Genomic DNA, 22,335 nt, shown 5'->3' on the forward strand with positions numbered 1-22,335 from the left:
GAATTATGGCAAACAATCAATCACTTATCAGCGTCCTATCTTGTTGTATATGTTGGCTTCTATTGATATTCATATCTTTGCTTTATCAGATTATAATATTAAAAAGCTCTCTGTTGGATAGATTTTTTTTTTCCTGTTTGCACATTGTTTTTTGTTGTCAAAATTCTTGTCCAGATTTTTCTGATTGCATCTGTAATTTGATGTAAACATTTAGCAGATTCTTTGTTTGAAAGATCGAATGTAATGTAAGGGAGTCAGGCCCTAGTCAGTGATTTGCCCTGATTTCCGACACCTTGCGTGTGAAATAAATTTCTCTATCTCTATCTTATCTTATCTATCTAACCTCGCGCAAACATGACGAGCTCCCGGAAATTTCCGCTTTTGTAGTAGGTAGACGAGTTCGCCAAAGCGCGAGCGAAAAATGGCGGCATTACTGTCAACATTTCTAGGGCAAGCGGGTCACATGTACTACTACTATTGACGTAGCACTATTTCATTTCTAGCACTTGCGAAGTGTCTTGGCTTTGCAGGATTTTGTTTTTAAATAAAAACTTGTATGAGAGCCGAAGATTGGTAGTGACCTCTACATCCGTGAGAGTCGATAAACGTCCATAAACAGCCCATAATGGTCCTCATAAAGTCCCCATAAATGTTCGGTAGAGATTTTTCGGAACAAAATAACGACAACGACAAGAACAAAAAAAAAAGCCATACAGAAACGCCGTCGATGTTTCGAAATATGGGCAGCTTTCTGAGGCTCCTGCTTCAATTTATACCTTCACCGGGACGATGGATTTTCCAATTTTTCGACGGATATAAGGAGGCTTCATAGGTGTGGCGCAACGTTGAGAAAGGTAGCTTGGAACGTTCGTTCATTCTTTTCTTCGTTATGTGTACGCCGTCTGTCTTTTTGTTGTCTCACGTGCGTGTTCATTCGTTGTCTTCATAAACTTGTCGAATTTATGCCATCGCATACCACGTGTCCTTCACTGTATCCTACCAGACTTTCCGGACGAACGTCGGCACAGCTCCCCGTGAAGTTGGCCCAGGACGCATACTAACTCCCCTGTACGTCGTTCATAGCCCCAGTTGCTTCGCGGCGCTAATACGGAATAAAAGAGAAAAAAAAAGTATCCTACCAAAAATATTGTTCCTGTAGGTAAAACGGAAGTACCATAAAATTAATTCCTAGTTTTGATAAGTGTGACGTCATAAGGTGCGCAGTGTGCATCGCGTCTGGCAACATTACTCCTCGAAGGTCCATTTCCGTCTCTTCGCCAAAGCTGCTGGCGGCCTTCCAACGTGGCGCGGGGAGCGGAGACGATGAACGTTCTCACGCTGGGAAAACGCCTCGGAGCTCGAAGTGCGTCGCGTCCGTCGCGTCGTTTGTGATTTACGGGTGAAAGAAACAGCAATTTACGCTTTTCCCTCTTCCTCTCGTCCTCAAGAAGCGCGACAATGCGGAGCGGGCTCCCATTGATCTCCTCTAAACGATTTTCTCCAATCATCGCGGCCGATCGCTTGAGAGGAGACCAATCCGGGGCCTCTCCGCCTCGTCGCGCTTCTTGAGAAGTAGAAGGAAAGCGTAAATTGCGGTCGTGCTTCAGGTGCACTGCTAACCGTGGGGAATATCCTCCCGACCCAGCCACAAGGTATTCCGTAGCAGACGAGAGGAAGTGACGCTGGCGGTGTCGTCTGCTAAGTGCGCAGTGCGGAACTTCGGCTCCGTTAGAAGTTTTTGCGTTTTCATTTACTAGAATCTTCCCCGAGGATGTCGCTCGTGTGAACACACGGGTAACCGCAGCTTCCATTCCACGAGAAGATGTTTTTTTTTTTTTTTTTTTTTGCATTTTAGTTTTTCTACAAGAACGCCAACACTTTTCGAAACTGTACAATACTGACAGGTTCTTAACGACGCTACAGAGAGTCGCCGTCACGTTACTTGGCCCCAAGCTCTCTCTCTCTCTCTCTTTCTCTCTCCGAGTGACAGTCTCCAGGTGCATTGTGCGTCCGTGATAGATGAGGAGGTGTGAGAGCAAGCGAAATATAAAAGGCTGGAATACTCAATTCCCCGACGACTAGGTGAGCGAATTACCGGTTGTGCTAGCAGGCCCCCGAGGGGGAAAGTGCCGTTTTCGGGCATTGGGAAAAGCTGAGAAAGCACGCTCTATTGTGGGGTTTAGAAGTGGCACGAAAAATCGATCCCCCCTCCATCCACCTCCTCCCAAGACGTGAAAGCATTTCTTATTCAAAAAGCAGCGCCCCCAATTGTGTTGGAGGAGCAATGAAAGATGACAGACAGGCCCGTCTGCAGCGCAGTGCCGAGGTTATTTCTGCCGTGCTTGACTTTCTGATTGAGTGATTGGGTTTTGATGGACGTTTCATTTCGAGTAAGTGCGGGCACACACTCTAAAAACAGCACTTCACCGCATTACATTCTCATTCCGAATGTTGTTGAAAACCGGAGGCGTCCGCCTGTTCGTGACACTTATGCGGTTAAGTTAATTTTGTCACAAAATGGAGTACTCCCCCGCGCCGCCTTTCACAAGTCGGAAGTGATAAGCGGTCGGTTTTATGAGCGCGGTAGTCGTAATGGCGGTATAGTGCCGTTGACGATTCTCTGGGACTATTTGTCTCACGAGTGCCGCCTGGTGAAATTCACCTATTGCATCACAGCGACGCTAATTGAATTATTATTCTAATTTTGATTTCAATTTCGCAATTGAATGCCGTCTGCCGCGTTTGATAAAGCTTGGGCTTGAACGACAGCGCGCGCATTTTCCTGCAGCGTTCACTGCAAGGCTGCTTCACCTCATAATGTGGGATCATGCGGCAAAGCACGCTTTACAGGCGGTCCGAGACACTTTTTTTTTTTTTTTTCGTCATGGAGCGTTTGGAAAGCTGGCAAAATTCGTTGCGTCTGAGCGCACTAATAATACGTACAGCTTGCGACATAATTGTCTGGAATCATCAGCTTCCGTTTCGCCTACCGTATTTTTCGTTGTGTAACGCGCACTCGTGTATAACGCACACCCCTAAAAACGCGCACCGTATTGTTGCTGCCACCAGTAAACACACAACAAACAATAAACCAAGGCGGTGTATATATGCACATGCTTTATTTAAAATACATTTAGTCAAAGCCGTTAAACCCCCGATGCAACAGAGTCGGTGTGTAACACTATACTTCGGTCTCCTCTCTGCTTTCGGTTTCGCGTCCTTTCTCAATCACGCCAGCCTTCCGAAATGAATTCAGGATTATTGACCTTAAGCAGCATCAACACCGTTTTATGAAGCCAAGCGCCTTTTCGCCAGTTTTGTCAACTGGCCCTAAGAGATTTGGGAGAAAGCCACAGCACACCCTGGAAGAGGCTGGAATTTGTACGTCACCGACCTGAGAAAGAACTCTGCAGGGCAATATTTCCGTGTATAACGCGCAGGACCACTTCTGAGCACGTTTTTACTGCATAACGCGCGCGTTATACACAGGAAAATACGGTAATAAACGCGTACTGGGTAGCATGCCGTACACTCTTAAAACAAATCTTCGCCACATAGCACGATGAGAGCCAATCATTGAAGAGAGTGATACCTCCGTCACTCTTGATTTGTGGAAGGCGTGGGGCGTACACCTTTTCGTGACACCTAAAATAATTGTACAAATGTCCCAAAAGGCCTACGCCCCTTCTACGCCTCAGGGTAGAGACGGACGTCGTTCGGAACGATATTTGACTATAGGTGCGTGCTATACGGCAAAGTACTGTTTTGAGAATATACACGACTGTGGTTGGCCATTGTAACGCTTTAAAAACAACATTTAAGGTCTTTTAAAACTCCTTAATGAAAAAGTGAATGGAACGGTGAAGTGATTTTCTTCTCAATTGCGCCAATTCTGTCGATTAATTTAGCACATGCTCTGCTCTCCCTCCACAGAAATTTTCGCCGCACGATTTTCCCTTTTATTTCTCCCGTATCACCTCGTATATTGTAGAGAGAGAACTCTTTTTCTGGTATCGATCCCGTCCGCGATCGATGCTTCTGACGAGTGCCGCCACACTGTGAGGTAGTGTTTTTATGATCCTCTATATCGTGGAACACCATAAATAATCAGCTCGGGTGTCAGATAAGCGTTAGAGAGGCTCGAGTGTCCTCCGCTTCGCTTCGCTGTTGTCATACACGATCTTTGTCGATTTCCTTAAAATGAAATTGCCATTCGGAAAACTAAAAAGCGCTACTTGCATGAGAAATTAATAGCTTTATGGTGTTATGGACTTCTTTTTATTCTTTTCTGTAAATTCGCTCTCACTGTCCACTTACTATATAAACCGGAATATAGGTCATTCTTTCTTTCTTCTTCCGAAGAAGTGCAGCCTTCTGCACGAAAGTCTCGTCTCATTAAAGTTTAGATACTCTCAACCGTCTTCCTTTTGTTGTGAATTTCGTTTTTTTTCTTCTTTTTCTTCTTTTTTCAAGAAAAGTATAACCACCATCTGGTCGTGCTAGTCGGCAGGAAAACTACGAGAGCCTCCCACGAATGTGTCCCTACCTACGTAGCTTACCAACGTCTGTATAACGATGTGATCTGCCGCAGAAAATGCCCGGCGCGAAATGCCACGTTGACCACTTCCGATTTTTGTGTGAATAAATTGCCTTGCTGAAGTTTGGTGCGATCTCTTAGCTTACACGACAAGCATATTAAACTAAAGCTAGCTTGAAAAATGGTACATATAGAAAGCACTCCGCGCGGATGTTGTCAGGTGGCTCCAGGAGTGGGACCGGTCGTCGCACAGGCTGGGGAATACGCAATTCTTTTTGTAATGTTTTATCGTGAACATGTATCGAACGCAACGCCTATTGACGGCGCATATCAAAAACAGATTAAAATAGAAGGAAAGAACATATCTTAAGGATTACGCGTTGCACTATGTACAGAACAGTCCTAGCTGTACAGTTTTTATTCATGCATCCCGCGCTATGAACCGATATGAAATGATAATGAAATGAAATGATAGTCCTGCTGGTTCGCTCCCGCTGTAAGGCATACAACATTAAATGCAAGACTAGTTCTTTGATGTGCTTGCGGAACACGTCTGTGGTTTAGTATAGCCCTGCATAAAGACATGAACCCTCCGTGCTTGTTGTTGACGTCTCCAAAGGCATTGAAAGCTCTCCATTCCGGGGAGATCCTAAATTAACATTACCTGTCCAGGATATCATTTTGCCCAGTTGTGTCTAAACAGAAGAGTAAAAACCGGGACTAGTGAACCCAAAAGGGGAAAAAAGTGGGAGAACGGTACTTCATCAGAGCGTCCTTCATCAGACGCTTCATCAGACCCTTTACCATCCGTCATCAGACGCTCTTCATCATTTTATCGTTTTCATCGTGTCTAAACAGAACTCACTTTCTTCCCCTTTTTTCTCAAAGTCCAGTAAGCACTATATGTTCTGTTGAGTCCAGTTTGTAAGAGCAATAAGGAGGGAATAGGAACATGACTACTTCGTTACATAGTGACAGGCCTTTTGCGGCGCGTGAAGCCGTTCATGGCTGTAGCCCCGCACGCTGCACATGTTTAAGAAAGGAGAACTACATAGCCAAGTTTCACCAGCGTTAACATGAACCGAGATTAAATTCTCCAAACTTGGTGTTTATCGCCAACCCTGTCTTACCTACGGCTCAATGTGGCCCTCTTCGACAGGAAATCCCGCTACGTTCGTGAAACAGCGTTGACGATTAACACGAAGTTTAGGAAAACCTAATCTGTGTTCAAGTGTTTAACTCGTGTCCGTGAAATCAGTGTCCGTGCATTAGTCGTTTACTTCGTCGATCACAAAGCGTGAAATTACTTACGTTTTGTGATCAGTAATCGCAGCCGTGCTTTACGTGTCGAAAATTTGTTCAGTTAGCGGGTGAGACCAACAAAACGGCTGGAAACCGACCCGTAGCACGTCCGCGTCGTCCTCATTTAGAAGAAAGTGTGACAACTTACCCGAAAGCCAATACGCCTCGTCCTCCCCTAGCTACATCCAGGACTAACAACGCCCTCCCTGATCCTTATTGCCTATAATCCCTGTACTCCAGACAGTGCGCTAATAATGATCTGACAGTACCACTCAGGATGTACTGCAGAGCAGGGGCTCAGAAATGTCACCATGTCATATGGAGATCTGCTTCACTATACAAGAGCAATCCTATAGACCTCTCCCTGTTTCTAAACAAATGACGTCATAGTGTTCGATAGCGCCACCAATTTGGTAGAGTTGAACTACGCTCGAAGCTAGGAGCGAACAAGGTCGCGTCCGAAAGCCACGGTCTTGACGGGATTACAATGGTCCCTGGATGGTGCGCGACCTTCGGTCCTACTTTTCTTTCAGTAGGAGGAAGCGAACAAGTGCCCATTCGTGGAACCCAGGCCTCCTCTTCCGATTTGTTTCGGTTTCAGTTTGTCTACCAACGTCATGATGACGTTGGTAGACAAACTGTGTTGTCGTTTTTTGTCCCCCAGTTTCGGGTTTTTAAGTTGAGGAAAAAAAAGTTGTTGTTGCTTCAATTGAATGATGGCAGTTGAAGAAAAGACATCGAACCTGCACCCTGTAATTGCCGCTCAAAGATGCCCACCCAGCTTAGCTGTGACTAAGGCTTGTGTTGTGTTTGTCCTTCTATGGTTAATTGCCTCGTCCGCTACAACGTTGTTGTTGTTGCTGTTCTTGTGTCGCCGTTGTTGTTGACTAAAGTGAGAAATGTATTGCCGCTCGCGCTTTTCTGTTCGCTGCGTTGTTCTTTTGCAGTCCCTGGCAAGGGTTAGAATTGAGCGCGGATGAGGTTGACAGCACCTCACGGTATCCGCGCATGTCAGATCCGCATCCGCGGCCACGCTAGTTGTATCCGCGGTCATTCTACTCGTAGAAAAAAATCCGTATGACGAAACCGTTACGTTACAAACGTTTGGACTTTTCAGCGTGCAAACATTCTGAAGAACGTTATGCCATCCACGGTTGTCCTATAATAGCAATAAAAGGCACAGCGATGGTACACTCCGACGCCGTTTTGGATTCACTACGCATTCCCAATTATGGCTCCACCTAGTGGACGTCGGCAGATACACTAGTACTTAACATATTTACTCGCATAATTTGCGCTCTTTTTCTCCTAAAAATAGTCGGAAAAGTTGGGAGTGCGCAAATTGCGCGGGAACGTTGGTTAATATATTCAAACGACGCAAAAATTTCAAAATTTTAGTATGCCGGTCAGATAGGCTCTCGGTAGAGCCGATATTGACGTTATCACTGCATTGCGCAAGTGCGAAAGAAGTACCCAAATACCGTACAAACGCTTACGATCGGGAGGCAAATTGCCGGCCCACTACCGGTCGTATGCCGGTGAAATACGTCGAGACGATGCTGGAAAACGCCGCTAGTTGTACTTGACAACCGAAAGCACGCTACGCTCGCCAGCTTTGTCACGTCGTGCTGTAAGGTTTGTCATAACCTATTTGTCCAGCGTTCTTTCCGCGCTTTGTAGTTTGAGTGACAGTATCGTCCATCGCGTCAGTGAACCATCACCCGAAAGTGCGGGCAAATCGAACAAAAGCACCGCAATAACTTCGGTAGCACAGACGGTGTTGCGAAAAGCAATCGCCACGGTCGCTGACACGCGCGTGCCAGATATCCACACGCGGCTGCGCACATTACGGGATTTTTTTGTTTTAGTGCCATTTTTAGTGCTAAACTATGGGTGCGCAAAATATGCGAGTAAATACGGGTATTTGCGAATAAAACGGGTATATTCGAGCGCAGCACTGCAGAGGCGCGCGGATCTCAAAACGTTATGTTTCTATCCGCAGACAAGGATGCGGTGCGGTGATAACCGTGCCCACGCGCACCTCTAGTCATTGTGAACACTGATCATCCTTCTGCCACAAAACACGGTGGTCTTACACGTGCGTTCCTTTCTTTGTGCAGGACACCCGAGCAATGCCCCAGTGTGGTATCCCTCCTGTCGGAAAGCTACAATCCCAACGTTCGCTACGGTTCTGCGATGGCGCTCGGAATCTCATGCGCCGGAACCGGAAACAAGGTAAGGTTTACGTTGCTTTGGAGATGGCTTGACACACGTTGGTGGTGCGTCCTGGGATGTGCGCAGTGTACCGCACCGAATGGGGGGCCGGCGCAATGTTAGCGTACCCAACAAACGGTGCGTACAAGCAAACAAAGGCAGCAAGAGAGAGTTTAAGAGTATAGGCTGCGTCAGCCATCAGCTCAAAACGCAAGCAGCTTCCGCTTGCAGCCCCATCTATCGGGGGTGTACGAAACTAATTTAATTTGAAGTATACAAGTTTTGTGCCTAAATGTTGTTGTTGAATTTATGACGTCACGACGTCCTCTCGTTCTACGATGCGCTCCTTTTTTTCGAGAGGGAGAATTTTTCGAAGGTGGTGCAGAACCTTTCGCGGGACCTTATTTTATTCGTTGAAGAACACTCCGCACCGAAAAATAGAAATAAAAATTGGGGGGGGGGGGTCACCTCAGCGCTTCTTTAAGGTTCGCGGGACCGCGTAGCGACGGATCCCGTCGTAACTTGACCGCTGAGATGTTGACACGCCGAGACCGTTGGAATGATTCATGTCGACAACGGAGTGCGACAACTCTTTGCGACATGTCGAGCTGCACTTGCAGCAACGGGGGAAAGAGAATCGTCCTTTCCCGCTCCTTTTGATGACGCGCTTGCGGCGCCTCTGTGGGTGGAAACACTGGTGGAAATGATAGTCTTGCCGGATCTCAAGAAATACTGCTCCCCAGCACCCCCCAAAAAAAGGAATGCGCGGAAAGTCGCTCCTACGAGATGAACGCGTAAACAAACCCGGTCTTGACAGGGAGCAAAATGAGGTTTGTCTCGCGACGGTCGGAGCGTTTCTTATTTGTTAGCCACTGTGGCGGATTGCACAACTTTCTCTTTTTCCGGACAAACTAAAAACGTGAGTTTTACCGCATGGCACGCTCAAAGTCAACCACTGCAGACGATGGGTGCGTTTTCTTATTCAACTCTGGCAACTCCGAGTTACTTTGAGCCGGCGAAAAAATAGCCAGAGTAGCGGAAATTATATCATAACTCTGCGGCGAAAATTGGCCATAGTAGCCAGGGAGTAAGAACTCTGCTCCGAAGGAAGGTAGCCATCGTTATGAAGTCACACACAAGCTAGCACACGGCTACCAACCGCACTATTGATAGACAATTTGGGTGGTGTCCGATTTGGAAATGTAGGACTGGTTAAAAACTGTGGAACATTTTCAAAATCTGCTCGAGCGGACGCATCTGCGGTAAGTTGCTAAACAGACAGTATGTCACCACTTCCAAGTCGTCTCGCCTGTCAGGCCAGTCCTCCATTTTGAGCGCAGAGTAACTCTAGCCGTTCGAAAATTACCGTCAAAGGTGGCTACTCTGGAGTCACGTGATGATAAAGGCTCTGACGTCGTTACCCAACTCCCTGACTACTCGAGTTGAATAAGAAAACGCACCCGTAACGATGACAGCCGTTTATCGTTCCTCGTTCTACACACTCTACGCCGCTTTACACTCCCCAAGGATCTCCCGCGACGATTGGACTTCTTGACCTAACTCGCCTACAAGGAACGGTCACCCCCCCCCCCATCTCGTTCCTCCTATATTTCCTCTCTCCCAGACCGCCTTCGCTCTTTGCAAAGTTTCCTCACACAGGGCCGCTTTTAATATTTGCCGCGTATCGTTGAAAAGAGAGAGAGGGGGGGAAAAGGGGAACCGCAGCCGTCACGCTTCATCCCCTTTCCCTCTCATCCTTCTTTTCTTTTCCTCGTTCTCTCTCTCTCTCTCTTCCGTTTCCTTTCTAATCTGTCTTGGCCCACCGGCAGGAACCAATCAAAGGACCATATCATCGGGGAGAAAAAGTAACACGGAGGGGGAAGAGCCGTCTCCCCATTTCCTCCTAACCTATATTATAAGGGAAAGACGGAGGGAAGACAAAGGAATATCGAAAGGGGGAAAAAAAGGCGGCCCTGTTGCATGTGTGCAGACTCTTATAGAATGGAAGTGCGAAGTGTTGTCGTCTTTTTCGAAAACTTGTTTCCTTCTATACTTTAATGTAGCTCCACGTGGTGATTCCTTTGGCGAAGGCCCGTGGGGACAAAGGGGAATAGGGAAGAAAGGGGGAAGAGGTCTGTGGGAAAAAGTCTTGAGCAATAGTCGGTTGTTCCCGACGTTCTTCGTAAACAATGCGGCGGCGTTGCCCACGATGCTTTAACTGGGTCACAATGAAGTGGCATTAAATGTAGCGTTAAAGGTAACGGGCTGGATGCTCGGAAACTTCGGTTATGAGACCGCTTTTGTATTCGGGAGCGTTCCTTCCGCGTACTCGTACATTTTATGCTGAGTGTTCACCTAGCTGTGCCAGTGTGGTGTATGGGTTGTTCCGGCACGAAAAGTTTTATGGCGGTTTGCAAAAAGTGATCGTTCAGGTTGCGAGTTATAACGCATTTATTTCGAACGCCAGGAATACGAAGGGGGGAGGAAACTGCTTTTCTGTACGCCCTTCGAGTTGTCCACCTTTTTCGTGCTCTGTTTTTAGAAAGGTAATGAACCTAAAAGTAGGATGCTAGCGAGCAGGTGATGACCTGGAGAGGATTACATTCCTTGAGATTGTGGGAAGACAACGATGAACAAGAAGCAGTAGGACTGCCTCACTCTCAAGGAATGTCATCTCTAGAAAGATATGCTTCGATTCAGCACTGTGCTTTCCGAAAGCTCGTTTGCCGCGGACCGAGATAAGAGTAACAATATACGTGATTGCTACAGACAGTTTGATTTCTTTACTTTTATTCATTCTTTCTATATCTTTATTTTATTTACTTTTATTTTAATGTCTATTTCTTATGCGAGCACCTCTTGATGCGGAGCAAACTGCTTTGCTGCAAGGCAGTATTAGACAGCGTCTTTCTACAAAAAATTTCGCAATCAATAGAGAGTTCTAGTACTGCCTACGCAATCGTGTTGCGTGCGTGCGCAGGCGTTTCGTGTACGCAAGAAAGTAGAGGGTGCACGGAATTTGAGTTTACCGCGCGCGCAGTGTGCAGATGCTATTCCCCTGCGTACGCAAGGCGGTTGCGTACGCTACAACTAGAACCGTCTAATAAGGATGTTCCTGTAAGATAGCATTACCCAGGGTACGACCGGTTATCACGAGTGGGTTTACGAAACGAAATATGTCATCGGAGGGGGCGAGGATGTAAGCACGCGCCAAGGGAATATCGCGGGAAGAATGAAGTTGGAAGAAACGGTGGAAGCTTTGTTTGTAAACAGCGTGAAGAAGGACGCGCAAGGCGATACTGATATCAGACGGGTAACGGAAGAAGGAATATTCTCTGGCGATGGAATGCAGTCTTCCTAACTTGCTAACCTTTCCTTATAATCCCCTAATTAACGACCGAACAAAGTCGGTCATATACATATACAGGATGCTTTTTTTTTTATTCGTTACAGAATTTGTATTTAAAAAACTAGCAGATCGAAACACAAGAACTACGCACTTTTCGAGGGCAGAAATGAAGCGAACTTCGCCTTATCTGGGTCGGAGAACGGTCTATCTGGCCGACAGATTAGCTCTTACACCAATCAGCTCCATCGCTCCAAAGCACGTGGCCCTCTCACTTTGATTGCCTGTCGCTCTTTCTGCGCTCGAAAACTGCGTAGTTCTCTCTTCGGATCATTTGCTCAGCGTGATTGAGCGATGATTTCAACACACAATATTTCAATGAGGAATGTCTCCCGTTATGTTATCTCCTTTTTGCACGAAAACCCCTAATTAAAAGAGTTAAATAATGAATTTTAGGTAATTAGTGATCTTGTAGATACATACTTTCTTCGAGAAAATGTTTTTGTAAAAATTCTGTAACGAATAAAAAAAACGCACCCTGTGTATGTATCCGCGACTTTGTTCGGTCATTCATTAGGGGATTATAAGGAAAGGTTAGCAGAGCCAAGCTGGCTTGGTACTTCGGGCGAGACGAGAGTGCGAGAATGGCAACGTCGGAGTTAGTTGAATGCACGTGACCGCCTGAGCGTCACGTCACGTCTTCACACGGGCATAAGGCGTGGGGCACGAAGAGCCGGGTTTAAAGAGCAGATGCTACCTTCAGCATCTTTACACCGGCTTGCATTACTTGAGGCCCAACCGCGCATGAGGCGTTATTCGAGCGGCAGAACGCCGAGATTCTCTCAGCGGCAAGCGACGCTGTCGAGAAACGCCCGAAGCTAACCGCACGCGGCGTTTCCGCAGCGGCGGGTGGACAGCGTTCTATGCGAGCGCTTTTGGGCGATAACATACGTTGCACGCATGTTATCGCTCACACGCGTCCTGGGGCTTTCTGTAAGATGCGCTGTCGATCTAATCTAAATTGCACGCTTTACGTCTTAATTGGATGCACAACACATGTGACGTCAGCTTCAGGTTAAGACAATTAACGAATCCTCTTTCTCTTCAGCAGCAACGTTGATTAGATCCTACTGGGGAAAAAAAATCGAGTGTACTTAAGCGAGCATCCGAGCGCGACGTTTTCCCAACACAATCATTGATTAAATTTCGCTTAGCACTTCCATTGAAGAACGCTTAAAAATTTCCTAGTGGCTGCGGCTAATGAGTGCGTCATTAGAGCAAGTTCAACCCGGCGGTGGTCAGAGGACTGGGAAGACTTGAAACAGTTTCTCATTGATTAGCCAGCACTCTTTGGAGAACCTTGGACAGTTGCGAAATCGTTTTAACATTGCGTGCTCCTTGTTTTCGCGTTCTCGCAACGCCACCTGGATAAAGAAAGCTTGCTGAAAATGGAAGAAAAAACAAACAAAAAAAAACAATCGATTAAGGTCTGAAGTTCCACTGGATATTATGTTAAGCTTTCGCGCGGCGCCGGAATATCGGGAACGGTGTACTGATCATAGCAGACGACGCCATCAGCACTGTCGTCTGCTACACGTCGTCTGCTGCATCAGGAGACCATGGATGTGGGAGCTCAGATTTCTTAAACTACTGTCCAGTCTGAACGATAAACTCTAACTGGGGTAACTGTTGAATGCAGGAAGCGCTGGCTCTTCTGGAACCCATGACGAACGACCCCGTGAACTACGTTCGCCAAGGAGCACTCGTTGCTTCTGCCTTAATTTTGATCCAACAGACAGAAGCCACCTGCCCCAAAGTGAAAGACTTCCGACAACTCTACCACAAGGTGGTCTCCGACAAGCACGACGATGTGATGGCAAAGTTTGGAGCCATCATCGCCCAGGGCATTCTGGACGCCGGAGGACGCAATGTCTCCATCGGACTCCTTTCTCGTACAGGCCACACGAATCTTGCGGCTGTTGTGGGCATGCTGGTCTTCACACAGTTCTGGTAGGCCTATTTTTCTGGTATATGGTCTCAGCTTTATACTCGTGCAACTTGGGCGCAGTGACAGTGACAGTGATGGTCGGAGTTGCCAGAGCCAAAACATATACTGCTTCAATTAATTTAGTCTATTATAATTGTTTTGCCAGCGGTTTTGCAGCGATGACGTCACTGTCAGTGACCTCCGGTTTCTCTTCCGCCAAGCATTCGAGCTACTAGTTCGTGACAGTTGATACCAATGGTAGCATGCAAGACTCGGGTTCTTATGCGTTCATTGGGTGCGGTATGATGCGGTATTTCGGAAGCCACGTTGTCAGTAGTCTAGTGACACTCTGTAGTACTTGTTGATTGCGTTTTACCATATCTGAAAACCACGACCTACTATATTATAGCGACAATGTCATAGGCACCCCTTCCCTGCGCCGCATTTGGAGGCTAGCGGTGGCGCTACTCATCGGCCTGGTCATTGCTTCCTCAACTTCTACAATACTTTATACTTCAGCTTACCTTACTACCTTTGTACAAGCGGTGGATATCCCACGGAAGGTGTTTCGTTCTAAACTTGATTATCATCATCATTCTACGCGTTTTCATAGGTGTCGTTGCTGTCGTCCGCTACGCTGGTCGTACGTCCGCTTCTGCGCGTTCAAAATTCAAATTTCCATTGTCCAGTCATGATGCAGATCTCACGGGCCGATGTGTAGCGCTCCTAGCGGATCGTGCGGACGGGCTCCTCATAGGGGTTGCCGATTATGATATGGTCGGTATAATCTAGTAGGTCGCGCTAAAAACCAACCTTATAACGGGCGCGGCCACTTGCCCACCAGGTTTCTATACTTCATGGTGACGCCCTGTTTTAGTCAACTTACTCGTCAGTAGTCACTTAAACGTAAAAATTAATTGTCAGCCACGAGAACTATCGGAGAACAGAAGAGAGGCATGCAGTAAAACACGTTCCAGAAGCCGTCGAGTAACAGCTTACTCGATTACTTGGTGACAGGTACTGGTTCCCTCTGGCGCACTTTCTATCCCTTGCGCTCACTCCCACGTGCCTGGTGGGACTGAACGGTGAGTTGAAGATGCCCCGCTTCAGTGTGCGATCGGCGGCCAAGCCATCTACCTTCGCCTATCCGCCGCCCCTGGAAGAGAAGAAGGAACGCGAGAGAGAAAAGGTGACCACGGCCGTGCTCTCGATCACGGCCAAGGCGAAGCGGAAAGAGGCGGACAAGAAAGAGCAGAAGGAGCAAGCTACACCGGAAAGCATGGAAGTGGTACGCCTCCTTTAGCTCTGTCTCGTTTGGGTAAAGATAGGGCGTATCTGCTAGTGTGGGATATAAAAGTTTCAAATAACGTAGCATATAACCTCTATAAAGGGAGGAGGAACAATATCTACGGTGAGAATAGTAACAACGATGAGAATTCGAAAAAACAGGAAATTCGTAATAGCGGTGAAGATTCGATATAACGGGAAATTCGTAATAGCGGTGAAAGTTCGATATAACGAAGATTTTGTAATATTAACGTGATTTTGGTGGATCGGGAGCGCTATACGAAGAGGATGCTGGAAAGGGAGCTGTCACATGAAATTTCAGCAGCGTGATATCAGCCGCTTGACATGGATCAAGTGATTGGCTAATCAGTTTTTTTTTATCCGTTATCGTGACAGCCTTTGGATGTACTGAAACTCACTAACCGACAATGGTGAAGCTCCATATAGCGGAAGAGTACGCAATAGCCTTGTAAACCGGATAAGATGTAAGTAGTGTTTTTAACGTAGAGGATGCGTATTCCGGAAACGATCGAATTAAGCATAAAGTATTTTACGGCGTAATAGCGTGAGCTACGATAAGAACAACAGTTGGGATGCAGTTGTGATTTGCATGAGTTTTACAAATATCGCGTTGGACGTGTGAACCTTTGGTTGAAGCACTGTTCGTTATGTGCAGTACGAACTCAAAATGAGAAGCCTTGGACACAGAACAGCATTCTGTGAATTGCCTTTAAAAAAATGGGGCCAGTAGCAGAAATTATTAGCAAGCGTGTGTGCATTCTTCGATAGGTAATGTGAAATATGAAACCCCGACTTAGACTTTAGCCTTCGGGATATGTCTTTTTCTTGAGGATGAGGACAATAAAACGAAAGAAGAAGCGAAACCAACTGAGGAAGCTGCACCACCTGCTGCAACTCTAGCAGAGTCGGCTGAGGCTGAGACTAAGAAAGAAGGCGAAGATGCAGCTGCGAAAGAGAAGAAGCCAGAACCAAGCTTCGAAATGCTCAGTAACCCGGCTCGTGCAGTGAAACCACAACTGAAAGTTATACAGATGCCCGAGGGATGCCGCTACAGGCCCATCAAAGATGTGAGTATGATCTCTGCTTTTCATTTTGGTATCATTCGAAGTTGATGGAAAGCCGCTAGATGCAGCAAACGTTTGAAAGTGTCGTTCACACTGCTGCTTCTGTGTGTTATGGGTATGATGCAGATCAAGAGGCGGCACTTTATTTTGTTAGTTTGGTGGTCGCACATTGTCAGCGTACTGCATAAAGAGTCTGGCGATCACGTGACCCCACAAAGCTGCTATGGAACGGACCTACATGGTTGTCGACATTGGGGAGTCCTGATGGGGAAAGCTATCCTCTTCAAAAATTACTTTTCAAATGAACTGGAACTGAACCGAAACGATATTGCAGCCGCCATCTTGGACCTGAACCGAAACTGAACAAAAGAAAGCCCCCACACTGTTCAATCAGTTTCCAAAAGCAAGACAGCAAAGTACCTTACCTCCTGTACCTTATTTCTCCCGCTACTTCCCGCCTTCTTTTCTGCTCCATTCTCTTTTTTTTTTCTTTGCCACCTTCGGGAACCACTCACTCGAAATGTAGCACGTCTTAATTGCTCTCGTCTGTGTACATTCCGCTTTGATTCTATTCCCGGCTAATACCGAACTCACTTATTTCTTTGCTTTTGGTTTCGGTTTCGGCAGCCACATTAGCCACTTCGCGGCACGGATTCTGCTTGCAGGAGCACGTATATAGCGTCCTCTGCTGGCGACTTTTATTTCGCCATCGTCTGCTTGTCGTGTTCCTTTTGCACTCTGCTTGTTCCTTCCTTCTTTCTTCTCAGTGTTTGTGTTCGCTAAAGCACGTCCGTTCATGTCTCTCCGTGTTTTTCTTTTTCGTTCGTTCCGTTAGCGGTGGAGAAAGAAAGTGGGTACGCTTGTTTTACCGTCGCCTCCAAGCGGGTGGCAGGAAAGAAAGAAAGGTTGCCGGAAGTTGCTGCTGAGTGCCAGTTAATGAGGAAATGTTGTTACTTTTTCGTCAACCCCGTTTATTTTACACTTGGTGCTCCTTTCACACGGCGACATTCCCCAGAATACTTCAGCGGAAGATGATGCGCCAAAACGTCATAGCTTCCCGCTACCACGTGAGCGCGATCACTCAACATCGTGTCTTTTCGTGCTCTTCTGACCATGGGGAACACTCTGCGACTCAGCTACACGATACTCCGTAGCAGACGACAAGGCCGATGGCGTCGCATGCTACGCAATACCCTGCGGCTCAACTACAAGATATTCCGTAGCAGACGACAAGGCTGATGGCGTCGTCTGCTAGGGAATACCCCGCGGTTCAGCTACAAGATATTCCGTAGCAGACGACAAGGCTGATGGCGTCGTCTGCTAGGGAATACCCTGCGGTTCAGCTACAAGATATTCCGTAGCAGACGACAAGGCTGATGGCGTGGTCTGGTAGGGAATACCCTGCTGTTCAGCTACAAGATATTCCGTAGCAGACGACAAGGCTGATGGCGTCGCATGCTACGGGATACCCTGCGGCTCAACAACATGATATTCCGTAGCAGACGACATGGCTGATGGCGTCGTCTGCTAGGGAATACCCTGCGGTTCAGCTACAAGATATTCCGTAGCAGACGACAAGGCTGATGGCGTGGTCTGCTAGGGAATACGCTGCGGTTCAGCTACAAGATATTCCGTAGCAGATGACAAGGCCGATGATGTTGTCTGCTATATATACGCGGTGCGCCGCTCCTGATATTCCTTGCGAATGCTCAACGTCTGATGCGGCGTAGCTTCCACCTCGTGAGCAGTTTTTCGTGCGTGTATTCTTTTGTTTTTATTAGAGTATTCCCTGGGACTGTTGCTCCTGTGAGAGCTGTTCTGGAACCTACTTTCTCTGACGCGATGTGTAACAAACTGAACCAGGGATCTGGTATTGCGACAATTATTCCTGGGCCTGTGCAAATATTCGATTCTTTTCTTTTTCGTTTTCGAATACCGAAGCGAATTTAATTCGATATTCGATTCGATTCCCTAAAACAGAATTCTGTATTCGAATTCCCAATCGAATCACTGTTTCTTCCAAACCGAATATATTCGAACGATTTCGAAGCTGCACACTTGAAGGCGAGAACGGTACGTTAGAGGGCATAAAACAAAGTGAATCATATCATATCACTTCATATTTGGATCCGTACGAATATAGCATGTGTATACATGCTACACGCATGTCTGTATTCGTACATGTGCATCTGGTCTGGTTATACAACTATTTGCTTCTTATTCGCTTCAGTCCTAAAAGAATTATTGTTCGCGCATGCCCAATTATTCCACGCCAAAATACATTCGTGCGCAAACCCTGCAACACACTTCGAAATAAGCTTACCTTGGAAAAGCATACCGGGATGTGTTCATACCGCCTGCAAGTGATGACGCAGGGCCTGAAACAGTCCCTCTGTTACGACTAGACAGCATCTGGCAAAGGCAGTCTGCTATACGGGGACATTGATCTTCCTTTCTTCGCGCAATTTCTCTTCATGAACTGCTGATTAGGACAGATTCGAAGGATGAAATGTCGGCGCGAGACGGCGCGATGTTGTTGCTATGTCGAACTGTTGAATCCTGTAAGGATTGGGGATAACTAGCTATTCCCTTTTGGTTGGCTGATTGTACGTTATTGCCGAGCGTTCTGCCTGTCGGAGTGGCGGCATGTTACTGTGGGGGTGGGGGGGATCGTTTGTCCCGGGTCTTCGTTCCTCTATATCCGGCACTTCCTGTCTATGACAGTTCCATCATTGTGGCAGAAAATGAATACCACCCAAGCAGCACAATGTACTGAAAGTCGAGTGCAATAGGGGTGGACGGGTAGATGGAAGACCTTGAACAGACTCGTGAAACTCGAGAACATTGATAAGACACATACCGTCCACCCCTATTGCACTCGACTTTCAGTACATTGTGCTGCTTGGGCATGAATTACAGATAAGTGATAACGTGTCTGCCAGCCACCCTCACGTACTTTCAGTACGTTGTTCTGTCTGGATGTCTTCATCGCTCTTTGCCGGCTTACGATATGGTACTCTGATAAGCCTACTTTGACGGCATGGATGAATTAAGCTTTTTTTTTCTCTCTCTCTCTTTCTTTTCTTAGATAACCATCGGCGGTATCATAATGATGATAGATACCAAGTCTGAAGACGTTGAGGAACTTGTGGAACCCGTTTCTGGTAAGCATGTTTTGTCTCATTGAATGGCGTTACTGGTTGACGTGTTGTGCTGACGTTGCCATAAGCACGACTGTAACGATATGCTACAAAAAAGGGGAGGGGACTGCCTGATATGTATGACTGCTTCTCTTACAGCTGGTGGACCCACGGCTGAGAGCGACGAAGGTGAAGAACCTGAGCCTCCGGAGCCGTTCGAGTACGTCGACGAGTAATGGTCATTTCCTGCTTCGCACCAGCCACGTCGTAGGAGATCTTGTGTTAATAAATGTCATTTTCACATCCCACGTACGTCTGCCTTGTTCGAAGGAATACGGCGCTTCATTTGCGAAACTATCTCTTTCAAGTGCTTCTAAGTTCGCCCTCGCCTTTAAGGCGGACTCACTTAGAAAGTCTATGGAGAATTTTCGTTCGCAGGGTCCTCGTAAACCTCGCTAAATTTCTACACGAAACAGGTACACGTGTGTCCCCCTCGCGAATTAATCTAGGGAATGGCATATTTTCGAAGACCTGACTCGATGCACTCATTTTTAGCGAATTACAGTTTGTCAGATTTCCGATACATGGGAGTCTATGGGAGATGCAACAAAATCGCTTCTCTCGGCACGCCCGCCCTCGATATTTTGGTCCAAAATGATGTCATTCCCTACAGTAACAGTCGGGGAATTGATTGCAATCAACAAATTCGACAAGCTTACTGCAGTTTTTCATATCCCTGCGAATGAAAATCATGGCTTTCTCGTTTTCTAGCATGTCCTGCACGCTGGCGCCGATTACAAAGCGAAGAAAGCAATTTTGTGACTCTTCAGCCAACTCTCTCCAGAAGCGAACATTGAAAGCATTGAAGCATTGAAACTCAATAGTGCGAACCAGGCTTTAGAATGTAAAGTTGCGTGAAGATGCCGTGTGCACAATTTCATCCACACATCCGGTTCCGGTTTTCCGGTGACGTATGCATAAGCTGTTCCACCTTTTCCGGTGTGATGCGGGCACAAGATCTACGGCACGTTCGAATAGTATGCGGTCAGCCTTCGCAATCCGGAAGTGTCACCTCCTTTCGTAAGTCCGAATAGTCTGGAAGACGTTAACGAAGCCGCGCATTACGAAGTATGTTGTGACGCAGATTTCGGGATGCGCGCTACGCACTTTCTGTTGCCGGCATCTGGTATCGCGGCCATCAACAGAGTTTACAAAGCAGACGACACACTCTTCCGCATGTCGTCTGCAAACTTGAAAAAGAGGCGATCGCCAAAGAATTCTACGTCGGGCAGCCTGCCCGGGTGGCGTCAGTGTAATTGCTCAGACAGAGCCGTTCGTGAATAAGAATATACATATATCCCAACACGGCTCTGTGCTCGGAGAGTTCGCATTCGAATACTCGTGGCTGAAGGCGCACAGAAATACGGGAACGTAGCCCTAGATACTTAATCGTTTTGAGACATTGTAGAACGTGCTAGGAAAGTTTTGTCTGGAATCTGTGGGGTCTATGTTCTGTAGAGCAAGAACCGTACAAGCGACGAGCACGACTGCCAAACCAAATGATTGGCATCGAATGTAATTGAAATATTTTGAACGGTGACGTATCGACCATTATGAGAAGGCATGTAACGCCGTCTTTTAGCTTTCGTTTTCAGTCCAGACTGTCGTAGCACTTTGGAGCTATACTTCGAGCGTCCTGATTGTTCACGTAGCCGCTGAGTGGTGTGATTTTTGATACGTACGAGATGCGATATGATAATGAGCACGTTTTGTCTCGAATCGGCGGATTGATTGCTTGGCAGAGCAAAAACTAGAAGCTGCCGACAGCGACGTTTCAAGTATCCATTACCGAATTAATGGTAGCATATGTCACGGTAGCCATAGCGCTGGCTATAACAGTCAACCCCCTACCACTGGCTGTGCTGTCTGAGGTTTTCCCTGGGTTTTCCTAAGACTTTCCAGACGAATGTCGGCACAGTTCCCCTTGAAGTCTGCCAAGGACGCATACTAACCCGCCCTGTCCCCCACTCCTTCCTGCTGTCCTCTCTTCCTCTGTCCATATCTGTACGCCGCTCATAGCTACAGTTGCTTCGCAGCGGTAACGCGGAATAAAAAAAAAACAATCATCCTACGATTTCTGAACGGTTAACGTTCCTGGCAAAATCGCTCATAAATGATGGGATTAATAAGTCGACGTTTCGGAGGGAGGAAGTGTCTTGCCTTAGTCCCGGAGGTCTTGTCTTGTCTAGCGCCGTTCATAGACCGTCGGTTGTTCTTTCTATTTAAAGTGCAGCTCCGCTGTTGTTCCGAAAGTATGAAGACGTTGTGATATTCAGAACCGTGGTCCCAACTTCATTCATAAACGCACATTGCTTTCCAAATTTCCACACTCCTTCGTGAGAAATTTGAGAAAAACTACCGGGCGGCGGTTCCACTTGTGACGTCATACTTGGAACTGCGCGGATTGGATAGCCACACCTAGCCAGCTCTGCCTGGCAACCAGTTTGTGTTTACACTCCGTTATGGCCGCTGTATCGTGCTGAAATAGCTGTCACGAGCTATCGGGGACCACCGCACCGTTTTATCATGTTTCTTATAAGGAATACTTCGTCTTCGAGCACGTTCTCGTTCTCAATAGCTTTGGTGGTGCTTTCTGCACGCGCAGCAAGTCCGCGCATAGTGCGCTGCCAAAGCTATTGAGAATGCGTAAGTGTATGTCACACGTTAGGTGTTAGGTCTTGTTGGTAGCATGAAGCACAGTGCGGGCACAGAATGTCCGCTCACGACGACCGTCGTTGCACAACGAGGCCATCCTGTAAGGCTTGTTAAAGAAGACCGGCAAAACTATCTTTGAGGCTATTAACGACAGCAATTATCACGGAACACACCCAAAACATTCACCTTCGCCCCATAGATCTCCGCCATCGCATCGACGATTTGGCGCTAGCCAAGCCACGAGCGCGGCTAAGCCAGGACGAAGCCGGGATTGGTCAGGGTTTGCCGACCACAGGACCGCCGTGCCAGGGAAATTTAAAAAATTGTTTTCTTAAAAACGACAAACAAATGGGTGAAAATTTTTCACATGTATGCTCCCTGTGCGGAAACTAACGCACAGCCCAAGCATGGCTCCATTCTGTCGCAGTCGAAAATCGGCGGAGCTGAGCTTTAAAGACTGCTAACAATATAGTACGAGAGCTGAATTGTCGCGTGACGTGCATTGCATTCATAACGACTGCCGTGGCAGTATTATAGTAGTAGATTACGACGTCTGTATATTTAAAGGGAAAAAAAACGCTCTTCGGACTGTCGTATCACTCACCGTGAACTATTGCGCGCGTGTGTGTGTGTGTGTGTGTGTTATATAGAACCGATGTTAAATTTAGTGCTTGCTTTGCTAATGGCGCTTCCGCATGTATTGCGTAAGTCGACGAAGGAAG

At 47.0% G+C, this 22,335-nt stretch overlaps 1 protein-coding gene across 1 annotated transcript in view; it reads left to right on the plus strand.

Moving 5' to 3' along the window:
• Positions 1-19,206, plus strand: part of LOC135366648 (26S proteasome non-ATPase regulatory subunit 1-like) — a 153,016-nt gene extending 133,810 nt beyond the window's left edge. The window contains exons 19-24 of the mRNA XM_064599446.1: positions 7,960-8,074; positions 13,099-13,409; positions 14,404-14,674; positions 15,525-15,761; positions 18,847-18,922; positions 19,058-19,206. Of these exons, the coding sequence (XP_064455516.1) occupies positions 7,960-8,074; positions 13,099-13,409; positions 14,404-14,674; positions 15,525-15,761; positions 18,847-18,922; positions 19,058-19,134 (1,087 nt within the window). The 3' untranslated portion in view covers positions 19,135-19,206. The remainder of the gene's footprint in view (positions 1-7,959; positions 8,075-13,098; positions 13,410-14,403; positions 14,675-15,524; positions 15,762-18,846; positions 18,923-19,057) is intronic.
• The last annotated feature ends 3,129 nt before the right edge of the window (positions 19,207-22,335 follow it).

Source organism: Ornithodoros turicata, chromosome 8 (assembly GCF_037126465.1).
Source record: "Ornithodoros turicata isolate Travis chromosome 8, ASM3712646v1, whole genome shotgun sequence".
Lineage (NCBI taxonomy): Eukaryota > Metazoa > Arthropoda > Arachnida > Ixodida > Argasidae > Ornithodoros > Ornithodoros turicata.